Below are 14,030 nucleotides of genomic sequence, written 5' to 3' on the forward strand. Positions count from 1 at the left end.
TTTTAGGGCCACACCTGCAGCATGTGGAGGTTCCCAAGGCTAGGGGTCGAATCGGAGCTGTAGCCACCAGCCTACACCACAGCCACAGCAACGCAGGATCTGAGCTGCATCTGCAACCTATACCACAGCTCACGGCAACGCTGGATCTTTAACTTACTGATCAAGGCCAGGGATCGAACCCACAACTTCACGGTTACTAGTTGGATTCGTTTCCACTGAGCCACAAGGGGAACTCGCTGATTTTTTTTTTTTTAACCAGAGGCTTAAAATGGCCAACACATAGGACAAATTAACAACTTCCTACCTCATAAAAACAAAATGAAACCCTTGAGTCCTCACCAAACTGCATGTTATTATTTGGGATGGCAAAGCTTCTTTCTTTCTTTTTTTGTATAATTATGCATTTACGCTATTAATCATTCTGAAAATACCTATTGCAGTTTTGCTAAAAAAGAAAAAACTATGAGCTCTTCAAAGAAAAGGTTCAATTTAAATACAACTGATAGTTAATATTCTCATGGTTTAAATACAGTCGGGTGAAATATAAATGACTTACAAGCCTATTTCGATTTATAAAAAAATATGTATTTATAAAAACTACGTATTCTATATATTTTAGCTAGTCACACTCAAAACTAGCCAAGTTTTCAGTATGGAGAATACCAATCTACTCACAGACAACATATAGGACAATGTGAACAAATATAAAAGTGTTTTGCAGGAGTTCTCGTTGTGGCTCCGCGGAAACGAATCTGACTAGCATCCATGAGGACACAGGTTAGATCTCTGGCCTCACTCAGTGGGTTAAGGATCCAGTGTTGCCATGAGCTGTGGTATAAGGTGTAGACGAGGCTCAGATCTGGCCTTACTGTGGCTGTGGTGTAGGTTGGTGGCTACAGCTCCAATTCGACCCCTAGCCTGGGACCTTCCATATGCTGTAGGTGCAGCCCTAAAATTTAAAAAAAAAAAGTGTTTTGCAGTAGTAACCACAAACTGCTCTTTTCAGATTTTATAGATTAAGCCCATGGCAAAGTATGTGACGAGAAGGGAGTTTTCACATAAAAGCTGTATGTCAATTCAGTACAGTTTGCTTCAAATAAGCTATTTTACTGGGTGCCTAAAATTATGTACAGGATTCAAATTTGTAATTGTCATCTGGAGGTTCTGACCCTTGCCTGATAAATACACAAGAAAATTTTGATGGGGTTGTCTGTTAAATGGAGATCAATCCTCAAACTACAGCACTTCAAGAGACGTCCATATTTAAATACAATTTAAGAGTTCTAATCAATTATAGAAGTTTCTAACATTTATAGTTCTTTACCTTTTCTGGTTATTGCCTCTTAATCATGTCACTGCTAGCTATAAATTCTATCACTTCACAGGCAGGATAATAACAGGGAAACAAGTCTCAAATATATCGCTGAGGGTTGAAAGTAACTTTAAAATCCAGTTTGTTCTAACCAGTGGAAGAGAAGGCTAGTGTGAATAAAGTCCACATCATTTAAAAAGCAGATCATTAACATTTTAGGTACAGAGAATCACTCTAAATATCTGCCAGATTGTAGATCTACTTTTACAGTATTAATATGTGCAAATAAATTGTGCTCTTTGTAGTTTACTCTGGCTTCTTTTTTAATAGAAGTAGAGCTGTCTCATGAAATGCTGCTCAAATTATTCATGATTAGCTAATTCTTCAGACATAGGTAAATTTTAACCTACTCCTTATCAGAATCAGAAAAAAAAATTAGTAAGATTTCATGTATTTGAAACATATTATTGCAATCCATCCTATTTAGTTTTCACTAAAATTAAACACAAAACTGGCTACTAAATGCTTTCATATAAGTTTCTGACAAAAAAGACCGTTATAAATAAATGCATTATGTTCCCCTTACCAATATGAGCTCTGTCAGATATGATAAGCCTTTTTTCCCAGCCTTCCAGACCTAGAGGGAAGGGGAAAAAAAGATTTATTTAATTGAACATTTTGTACAATAATTTTAAATCTTAACTTCTTAAAAAATACACTATTTTTAGCATTTTTCACTGAATTAATCATTTTAGTGTCTTGTCTTCTATAGGAAAAATGTTTAACAAGAGTTTTGTCACCTGTCATTCATTATACAAACTCATTCACAAATTCCATCTAAGTGTTTTGCTCTAAAAAGCTCCAAACTCGGGGTTCCTGTTGTGGCGCAGTGGAAACGAATCTGACTACGAACCCGACTACGAACCATGAGGTTGCAGGTTCCATCCCTGGCCTCGCTCAGTGGGTTAAGGATCTGGCATTGCCGTGAGCTATGGTGTAGGTCAAAGACGTGGCTTGGATCTGGTGTTGCTATGGCTGTGGTGTAGGCCGGCGGCTACAGCTCCAATTAGACCCCCAGCCTGGGAACCTCCATATGCCGTGGGTACGGCCACAAAAGGACAAAAGACAAAAAAAATTAAGTAAAAATGAAAAGCTCCAAACTCAGGCCAGCCAGCCACATAAAATACTTCTAGGAATCCAAAACAAAAGTGTAGGACATAGCATTTTGTTGGAGGCAGGGGTGAGGGAGTGGGAGTGAGGTGCAGAGAAAGGGACAATTTTGAGAGGAAAGTGAATTTTGGGAGTGGTACCTTTTCCAAAAGACAATTATAGAAAGTGTGATTAAACAAAGTAACAAAATGTTCTAATTCCTCCAAAGTACTATCAATTACTGTACTTATCATACGGAATTATAACAAGATTTATCTGCCCATTTAAGTATGAATGCCTGAGAGCAGGGGTCATCAGTTTTCACAGCATGGGCCCTGTCATCCAATAAATGTTCCCCCCAAAATAATAGTTGAGTGGATAGATAAATGAATCTAAGTATCTTTCTTTAAAGACATAGTAGGCTGTATGCATTCTAAGGACAAGCCACTAGCCCTATTTTTATTTATTTATTTATTTATTTATTTTGGTCTTTTTGCCTTTCCTGGGCCGCTCCCGAGGCATATGGAGGTTCCCAGGCTAGGGGTCAAATCGGAGCTGCAGCTGCCAGCCTACACCACAGCCACAGCAACACGGGATCCGAGCCTCGTCTGCAACCTACACCACAGCTCACAGCAACGCCAGATCCTTAACCCACTGAGCGAGGCCAGGGATCGAACCTGAAATCTCATGGTTCCTAGTCGGATTCGTTAACCACTGCGCCACAATGGGAACTCCCTAAACTCTGTTTTTAAAACGAGTATTTGGGAGTTCCCGTCATGGCTCAGTGACGGATGCAGCTCGGATCTGGCATTGCTGTGGCTGTGGTGTAGGCCGGCAGCTGCAGCTCCAATTTGACCCCTAGCCAGGGGAACCTCCATATGCCGCGAGTGCAGCCCAAATAAATAAATAAATAAATAAATAAATGACAGGCACATAGGTAAAAATTCAGGGAGAACAACAGAGATCATAGCAAGACAGGATTCTACGAAGTCAGACTTAGCTGTTAGGAACACTTGAGGGGATACTGCTACCTTTAAATGTGAAAAATAAACTTTAACAACATAATAGAATGCAGGACTTTAAATATGAGCTAAGGAGAAACTACACTAGTACTTTAAATATGAGCTAAGGAGAAACTACAATTGATTATCCTCAATTGCATATTTTTGGCTCTGCCACATTCTCCTCAAACTCTGGCAAGGCAGCCAAATTGATTATAAACAGAATTCCAAAAATCCAGAAAAGATGAGAAAATATGGGAAATCAAGTCTTTTTTTTTTTTCCTTTTTTTTTTTTTTTTTTTTTTTTAAGATGGAAGGAGCACTATCCCTCATCTGGAGGGAAGGACCTAAATGACCCTCTTTTATCCCTGGGTTGTGGCAACCAAGGGAGTCGAGATCCTCTAGGAAAGGAGAGGAACATGTACACAGTGGGGCCAGGAGCTCCTGATGTGCCTTCAGCTAATCTCTGACTTTGGCAAAAGGGGATGCTGACTTGAGCACAAATGGCAAAATGAATTTCCTAGAGTTTTGCCACCAACACATGGTAATTCTAGATAAAGTTGACAGATGACCAATGTGCAAAAACTCAGGACTGACACAACAACCTTGTTATGTTTGCCTTTTGTTTAAAATACTAATTGTAATGAATTAAAGTTAATAATGGACATTAAAAAATGTGCACTATATTGGAAACCAATTATAAGGGAAAAAAATCATTTAAAAATAAATAAAAATATTTTAAAAATTAAACAAAAAATGTCTCCTACAATAACTTGTAACTTTAAAGCAGGAGACCTTGTAAATCAGCTATAACGGAAAAAACAAAAATCATTATAAAAAATAAAGTAGGAGACCAAAATGTTAAATCTTTTCTGGAATGAAATCTCAGTAAAAATAATAATTTATTTTAAAAAACTCATTACCAGCCAAAGCAGACTCATTCTTTCATACCTTTTCCTTTTTGAACATTTTTCTCTGCTTCCTCAAACAATCCAGGTAGATGAATTACCACACCATTTCCTATAGAAAAACAAAACAAAACAAAACAAAAACACACACAACACAAATAAAAATCTCAAATTTAAACATCTATACTTCTAACATAGGCACACATAGTGGTATTTAAACAAAGACATCCACAATAACTATCTCAGGGAGGCATTTTGATCAATAGGACATTGTAATTTATCAGGGAGTTATCACAGAAATAATTCCAGGTTTTAAACAGTAGTATAATACAAATACATACATAAGAGAACATAACATAGCATATAAAACACTAAAACTACACTCAACATAATTAGAAATTTCTTTTCAACAAAGTGAAACTGTCATTTTGAAAGAAACTAGTTACAGAGTTTTCGGCACACTGAATCAGATCACAGCAGATTCCAAAGCAATGTCTTTCAAATTGGGGGCCTATTAGTGGCCATATAATCAATTTAATGGGTTGTGAATAGCATTTTTAAAAACAAAAAAAATCTAGAATAGAAAATGACAGGTTGCATCGTACATTATAAAGGTTCAAAATCAACCCATGAAACACAGACCTCCCATATTTCTTATAATGCTTCACACTGTTTGGAAAGCTGACTTGATGACCTAACATTGTTATAGAATTAAAATTGCCAGTGATCAGAAATAAATGAAAAGTAATCATTCCAAAAAGTATTAGTGCTAAAAGATCTAAAAACTGTAAAACAGCCAAAGTTAGGTATATTTCCCAAGGTATCACTGTCAATATTAATAAGCAATCAATGAACCATTTGATTTAGAGATTAAACCAGTTTAGATATTGAAAAATGAACACTATTATCATTCTGGGGGAAAAAATCCCTAAGTTCAGGTTATATACTTACCAATGAATGCAGTAACATTCGGATTAATTATTCCACTGGGTAAAAGATGAAAATCATATTCCACAGAATCTACAACAACTGTATGGCCAGCGTTATTTCCTCCCTGCAACACAAGATGGGAAAAATGAACCTGACAATAAACGCAAGTAATAATCTCCTCCCAAAGTGAATTAATGATCTCCTGCTAAAATGCCAGTTTAACTTAAGAAAACCTAACTGTTGACCAGAAACACTTATTTAGAGGCTTTACAATAGTTTGGCTATTCCCTCTCCTCTCCCCACTATTTCTGGTACACTTGAATGGTAACACCTGACAGGATCTGGAAACGGAAGAAGTCAGGTTTCTCAGAGATAGGAAGACATGTTCCTTCTTTTTTTTTCTTTTTAGGGCTACACCTTCGGCATATGAAGTCCCCAGGCTAGGGATCAAATTGGAGCTGCAGCTGCCAGCCTATGCCACAGCCGTAGCAACACCAGATCTGAGCCATATCTGCAACCTACTTCACAGGTCACAGCGATGTTGGATCCTTAACCTGCTCAGCGAGGCCAGGGATCGAACCCACGTCCTCATGGATGCTAGTCAGGTTCGTTTCCACTGAGCCAGGATGGGAACTCCCTAAAGTAAGTTTTAGTGCAGGGTCATTTCACAAAAAAAACCACAGATGAAGCTTCAAATGTTAAGTGGTGCTACCTAAAATATTTATAGATTGGAATATACAAAATTCGTCTTGGGAGATCAGGAAATTGTCCTCAAACACAGGTCCGAAGCGAGATCATGTGTTATTAGCAAATCAAAGAGGTTTCAGCAGGACCACTACTGCCAACCATCACCTCAACCAACCACCACCACCACCCACCAGCAAACTGCAAGGGCAGATCCAGTCCTCCCTCTACATCCACAGGAGACTGGTTCCAGGACCCCCAAAGATACCAAAATCCACAGATGCTTAAGTCCCTTGTATAAAACAGTGTAGTATTTGCATAAAGCCTATGCACATCCTCAAGCACACTTTAAATCATCTCTAGATCACCTACAATGCCTAATACAATGTAAATGCTATGTAAATTGGAAACAATGTGAATGCTGGGTAAATAGTTGTCAGCATAACGAATTCAAGGTTGCTTTTTTGGAACTTTCTGGAATTTTTTTTTTCACATGTTTTCGATTGACAGTTGATTGGATCCTTGGATGCAGAACCTGTGGATGTGCATGTCCTCTCAGGTTGCAGGACCTCCTATTTGTGACAGAACTGCTTCTCACCCCGCAGCTCTATGGAGCCTGTACCAAGATGAGTGGCAAAAACATATTTGTTTAATTACGCTTAAGGGTTTTCCTAAGTAGCCCTGGAGAGGCCAGATAAATGATGGGTGATAAATATATCCTTTGATCTACTTTTGACAGAGATGCCCCCAAGTAAATGTGGTAAGCTATTCTCTCAGATACAATATTAATCACATACTCATATTAATAGTTATATGTAACTACCTCCTGCTGCTTTGCTAAATTCCCATAATTTTTTTATGACCCCAGTCACTCATGTAGTATTTAGCAGTGACTTTTAATCATCATTGTTGTGTGTTTTATATTACTTAACCTAAAAAAAGAATCTGCTCAATTAACTGTTTGACGGACAAAGAGCTGTGCAATAGCAATTAATGTTGTTTTCCAGATCAATTATATCAATAGAATATATTTCTTAATAATCTCAGATGTCTTTAATTTTTTTTAGCATTTTGAATTCTGAAATTAAAACATCTAAAACCCCAAGAAACAAAAAAACAAAAATGTGGTTGCATGTTGTGGCAAGTCTCTGAGTTAAAATATAGGTTTATAATGCCTTGTATGATGTTTTCCTTATTTAATTATATTAAATAACAGTAAAAAATGCAAAATTGAGTAGGGATAGATGTGAGATGATAGATACAAATTCTTTAAGTATAAGGACTCAGTTTCTTTGCTTCTCCCATGGTGATCAATAAAGTGCTATGACATTGTTAGTACTTACTTGATATGGACTGATTAATTTTAGAAAACAAAATTTACCTACTCTATCTAGAAAATAAAGCTGTTCTACTCCCCAGTAGAATAAATCCAAATTAATAGTATTCAGAATAGATAAATCAAAGAAAATGCAGTCATCCAATGAGCGTTCACCAGTCACAAAAACATCCCCTAACTTGGAGTTTATTTTACCAATTTTCTTTGACCATTATTCTTACATTAATACTGAACATAAATATTAAATAAGTTTCTTAATGACCAGGAAAAACAGTGTATTTCACTGAAATAAATTAGAACATTATGACAGGGAGAGGGAGAAAGCAGAACTAAAATTCTGTGTTTTCAAAAATGAAGAACAAAGTTTCTTGTGTATACTTTTAATTAGTTTTTTTAAAAAAATACAGCTAACTCTATTTTTAATTATAGTGAAAACAATAAAAACCTATTTAATGCCAGTCTTCCCTCTAGAAAAGCACTAGAGGTCTACAGTGTATCAGAAAACAATTATAAATAAGAATAACCCTGAATTAATGTTTCCTCATCTCTTTATTTTCCCATATGAAATTCATTGTAGGTCAGCTATGCCTTTTGTACCTTCAGTCTCTCTACCTCCCTCCCGCTCACCCCTTACTTTATAAATCCTGTAATCATCACCTCCAGCCATAGTAATGGATCCAGGCAAGGAAACCTGATCCGAGCCTGGGCCAATCAAGCACCACTCTCTTGGGAATTTGCTTTTGCTAGGAAGGCAGTTAGGAGTTGGGAGATGCCTATCACCTAAGTGAGCATCCTAAGGCGAAAAGCTGCCAGTTCTGGCTGCAAGGGATCCCAGGAGCTGCCTTTGTCTCTGGCCACTCTAAGGATTGGTCATCCTGCTCTTCCTTCAAACATATCCCCTTTTTGCCTAAGACAGTTTCTTGCCATGGCTTGCAAACAAAAAATTCAAATGACTCGAAAAAACAAACTCATTGGAACATAGTATGCATACAGCTGGCTAAGTTCACATATTGCACCAGTAATAGCAGAATATAAAAACAAAAACTTCTGTATACTGGAAACTGACACAATATCATAAAGCAACTATACTTCAATTTTAAAAAGCGATTAACTTCTAAATTTTAATATTTATGCTGTCAAGAACAAACCTTTCCCGCAGTACCAAGAAAATACACAGTATTGCAGGATACAGGGATGATATAACAGTATTTAGTTATTTTGTAACTGTTCTCAGTTTTTCCAGGTATACTTTTCTTCCCATTTTGATTTTAAGCTTAAGAAAGTCAGGAGTTCCCATCGTGGCGCAGCAAAAACGAATCCAACTAGGAACCAGAAGGTTGCAGGTTTGATCCCTGGCCTTGCTCACTGGGTTAAGGACCCAGCGTTGCCATGAGCTGTGGTGTAGGTCACAGACGCAGCTTGGATCTGGCGTTGCTATGCCTGTGGCTGTGGGCGACAGCTGTAGCTCCGATTTGACCCCTAGCCCGGGAACCTGCATATGCTGCAGGAACAGCCCTAAAAAGACAAAAAACAAAGAAAGTCAGAAGAAACTTGCTTTAAATTTTCTTTCCATGGCTTCTCAGAACCAGAGGCTGTCAAGCCCAACTCTAGAATAAAAGTTTGGATCAGGAGATGTTGATAGGTATGAAGTTTCTAGTTTTGAAGCTCCAAAGGTCCAGGAGAGATTTCTTTTTTAAAAAGTTTAGAAGCGGGGAGTTCCTGTCGTGGGTCAGTGGAAATGAATCTGACTAGTAAACATGAGGATGCAGGTTTGATCCCTGGCCTCGCTCAGTGGGTCAAGGCTCTGGTGTTGCTGTGCGCTGTGGTGTAGGTCATAGACACAGCTCAGATCTGGCATTGCTGTGGCTGTGGTGTAGGCCAGCAACTTCAGCTCTGATTGGACCCCTAGCCAAATGCCATGGTTGCGATACTAAAAGGTAAAATATATATATCTCCTGATTCTTTTTTTTTTTTTTTTTTTGTCTTTTTGGGACTGTACCCATGGCATATTGAGGTTCCCAGGCTAGGGGCTGAATTGGAGTCATACCTCTGGCCTACACCACAACCACAGCAATGCCAGATCTGCGATCTACACCACAGCTCCCAACACCACCAGATCCTTAACCCACTGAGCAAGGCCAGGGTCAAACCTGCGTCCTCATGGATGCTAGTCAGATTCCTTTCCTCTGAGCCATGAGGGGAACTCCTGTCTCCTGATTCTTAACTTAGTTTGCTATTCCATCTTCCTCCTCCCAAAATTCACTCCTGATTTTGAGTTCCTACTGTGAGAGAGGCCATAAAGGCAGTCATCTGCCTCTTAACAGTGTTACAAACCTGAAACAATGATGTCTCTTTTCTAGCAACAGTGTTGAGGGCTAACAATTTCATGCACAGGGCCCAGAGGCATTTCTCAGGCCACTTAGGCTTCTAAAATAGTCTGTGGATTTTCTCTTTGTCCTTTGTGCTCTGAATACATCAACACTGTACTGTAATCACACAGCTCAAAATGAACATCAATCAAGAAGTCAGCGTAAACACTGCATTACAGCAGAGAGCAGCAATGCCTTGAACCTCGTGCCTTTGAACTATGCCAGCAACCAAAAAAGGGTTCCTATTTCTTATCTAGTGTTCAAGCTTCTTAGAAACTTAACAATCTTTTGAGTCGATGCTTATTAATCTGTGCAGTTTCTTGGTAAAGACTGTAAGGCCTGTAGCCCTTTCCCAATGAAACATTTTGAGATTTGCCGAAACTAAAACATCTGTCGATCCACAGCAATAAAGCAATTATAGGAGTTCTTGCTGTGGTGCAATGGGTTAAGAACCTGACTGCAGTAATTCGGGTCACTGCAGAGGTGCAGCTTCAATCCCTGGCCCCACGCAGTGGGTTGATGGATCTGGCATTGCTGCAGATGTGGCTGGGACTCAATCCCTGGCCCAGGAACTTCCATATGCCGCACATAAAAAAAAATGAATAAATAAGGAGTTCCCGTCATGGCACAGCAGAAATGAATCTGACTAGGAACCATGAGGTTGCAGATTCGATCCCTGGCCTCGCTCAGTAGTTTAAGGATCTGGCATTGCCGTGAGCTGTGGTGTAGGTTGCAGACACAGCTCGGATCTGGCGTGGATGTGGCTGTGGCTGTGATGCAGGCCGGCAGCTGCAGCTCCGATTAGACCCCTAGCCTGGGAACCTCCATATGCCGTGGATGAGGACCTAAAAAGCAAAATAAATAAATAGCAATTACAAACAAGGATGACTGTTCTTTCATAAAACCATTTGTATAATTAATTGCAATTAGCCTATGATTTCAAAGTAGAGCAAGTTAAGTCACTAGCAGTAAGTTGATCAAATTGAACAATTCAACAGTAACCAGACACACTAGATAGGAAGAGAAAACATATACAGGGTGTCTGAATTTCTTTTTAGCAAAGATATCCAAGTGCACTGCTCAATTACCTCTTTAAAGCTTAAGATAGCCACTTTACCTTACAGTATTATGGTTACCTTCCAGTTTCATATACAGACAAATGTCACACAAATGATGAAAATCTCAGGTACCTTGTATTTCTGTACCTTAAGTTATCACCAGAAAACAACTTCTCACAATGAAAATGGAAAAGGACAAAACCCTGGAGGGCCTCAGGTTCCTAGTTAAGAAGCTCTAGACTCCAGGTACCAAATTCTAATATACACACTTACTAAACAAGGGTCATAGATGACCAGAGATAGATGGAAGGATCAGACATATAACGACAACAAAAATGCATAAACCCGAAATGGTATGCAGCTCTTTGCTTGATAAAAATTCACCTAATCATTACATTTACGGAGATATTTAAAAAAAAAAAACACACTGAAATTGAACCACAGATTTCAAGTCAAAAAAGTTTTCTCTCATGCATAAAATTCTTTCTTTAAAAGGTTTTTTAAAAACCTTGATACAGACAGGAGTTCCCGTCGTGGTGCAGTGGTTAACAAATCCGGCTAGGAACCATGAGGTTGCGGGTTCGATCCCTGGCCTTGCTCAGTGGGTTGAGGATCCGGCGTTGCCGTGAACTGTGGTGTAGGTTGCAGACGCGGCTTGGATCCCGCGTTGCTGTGGCTGTGGTATAGGCCGGCGGGCTACAGCTCCGATTCGACCCCCAGCCTGGGAACCTCTGTATGCCTCGGGAGCGGCCCAAGAAATGGCCAAAAAAAAAAAAAAAAAAAAAAAACTTGATACAGACAAAAACCTCACTTTTAAAAATTCCCTGGGACCTCCTATTTTTTAAAGAGGAATTTTATATTGAATTAAACATAATTAAAACTTGGTTCAATTTAAAGAATCTGCAGAGTAGCCAGAGTAGCCATGGGAACTATCATCTATTCACTGCTCTTTTCAATTGCTCTCCCCAGACAATACTGAATACTCCAGTGTCCCCTTTTCCCACTGATAAAAATTCTAACATCACCAATCTTCACTTAAAGGTATGTAACTCATCCACATTAATCCTTGATGTCAAAATCTGACCTAGTCCCCAAAAGATAAGTAGTTTTGCATCCAGTTACCCAGTAAGTAAGTTATTAAGTATATATCAATTTACCAGTTCACTCTAGATCTGCTCGAGGCAACAATCTTTCCTAGATACTTGAAACTACCCAACTAACCCACACATTCTCACCAAAATTAGAGAAACAGAATAATACTGATCAGATACTGAGATGATCTCATATAATTTAAAACTTCATGCCTCAAAATAGAGATGATGGTATATTATATACACGAATACAACAGGTTTAAGCAGTAAACAACTTGAGATATCCTTATTGATCATACTTTGAGATCTACTGCTCTCAGCCGAGAAAAACCACTAAAAGTACATAGCATTCAGCTGACATCTGCGGCGGAAACACACAAAAATGACAAATATCAGTTATCAATTTTCTCACAGATACAAGACTTTAAACTAGTAAAGCCTTCGAACATAATGGTAAAAAATACTTGCTAAAAATACTAAGTAACAAAAATTAATCCACGGTTGCTGGGGATTCCATGTTAAAACTTTTTTTTTTTTTGGTCTTTTTGCTTTTTCTAGGGCCATTCCCATGGCAAATGGAGATTCCCAGGCTAGGGGTCAAATCGGAGCTGTAGCCACCGGCCTACACCACAGCCACAGCAACGAAGGATCTGAGCCTCGTCTGCGACCTACATCACAGCTCAGGGCAACGCCAGCTCCTCAACCCACTGAACAGGGCCAGGGATGGAACCTGCAACCTCATGGGTCCTAGTCGGATTCGTTAACCATTGCGCTACGACGGTTAAAACTTAGGCCAACGGTCAATTACACTGTCCCAGGTATGTTAAAATAATTGAAAAGAAAGAGCTAGAGGACTGATTTCGAAGAAATTTCTAAAGGTGATCCAGGTCCCCCAATAAATATTGGTTGAGTATTTATTTACTTCCTTTCTGCCTCACAAAGGTGCTAAGGAAAAAACAAAAAAGGAACATGTCGTCTTTGGGGGAAAAAAGTATGTTCTAGTAAGGAAAGCAAAATAATCCAAGAAAGCAAGATTTAACCACACACTGGTATTCACTTGGGAACTATTACATATCAGAAAGAACCCTGATGGTCAGGAGACACAGAAACAGCAATTGTTATAAAAATGCAAGAATGGCTTACCTTAAATGCTAATTTTCCACCACCTTCAAAATTACAGAAATGGTTTATAAGATTTTAGCTGTACAAGGTCAAGGCATTAAACAACACTGATGTTAACTCCTTTTAAGTTATCTTTCAACCTTTCTGATTATTTCAAGGAGAAAGTCGCAGTCTGCTGCTGGCCTGTCTTTTACATGTCTTTGTCACTTGCTAATACTGGTTTCAGAGCCTTCAGCATATACCAGTATCCAGCTATAAATTTACGATTTTTCAGTGTGTTTCCTTTGATGGCCAATTTTATACATAGCAAGTGACAGGATACGCTTTCCCTTAATAATTAATTTTAGTTAATATTTCCTCTTTATGTTAACTTTAAAACCCTGGGGGGGAAACACAAAGGAGAGAAATAGTGCTCAAGTTGCCTGATCACTGGCAACTTCATGCCTGTCATTGTAACCAAGACTACCAAACTTAACTTTGCCCAACAATAAATAAGCCCTTGCTTAAGGCCTGGTATAAACTGCAAAGTTAAAAGCTCTGTACCTTCTACTCAACAAAATAAAGGAAATAAAGAATCATAGTTTACTTGGAGAGGATAGGGGGGACTGTAATAGGCTTCCTTATAGAAAAGGGCCTTCCTATTTCCATACTTTAATCCTTGAAAAGCCTAGCACCCTTCTTCATTCCTACCCTGGCAATACTTATTTAGGTAAGTCATCCACTAGTCTCTAAGCTCCTTGTGGGCACAAGCCCTGCACTTCTCAGCTTTTAATTCTGGGCTAAATGGTCCCCTGTAGATACTCACTATATCATTGCTGGATGAGTGAACAGTGCAAGGAGTTGGTCCTATGCTTAATTATTCTTCTCTTTTTCTTAAGAGACCTATCGATTTAAAATTAAGTCATTCTTTCATGCAAGTTCTACATACTTATTTAAGGGCCTAGAGCATCTAACAAGTTAAAAGTAATGCCCTATAAATCCTGAATCTGAAATACACCCCTTAAGTGCTATAATGATGAAACAACACCAGTTTTGCATCTCTTCTTTCCAAAAAAGCATTTTATATATTA

General features: G+C 38.7%; 1 protein-coding gene across 1 annotated transcript in view; it reads right to left on the bottom strand.

The window, feature by feature from the left end:
* The window catches only part of ADSS (adenylosuccinate synthase), a 39,061-nt gene that overhangs the window by 22,163 nt on the left and 2,868 nt on the right, over window positions 1-14,030 (bottom strand). Inside the window, 3 exon segments of the mRNA NM_001097508.1 lie at window positions 1,899-1,949; window positions 4,414-4,482; window positions 5,322-5,424. Coding sequence (NP_001090977.1) covers window positions 1,899-1,949; window positions 4,414-4,482; window positions 5,322-5,424 — 223 coding nt within the window.

Source organism: Sus scrofa, chromosome 10, assembly GCF_000003025.6.
Source record: "Sus scrofa isolate TJ Tabasco breed Duroc chromosome 10, Sscrofa11.1, whole genome shotgun sequence".
NCBI lineage: Eukaryota > Metazoa > Chordata > Mammalia > Artiodactyla > Suidae > Sus > Sus scrofa.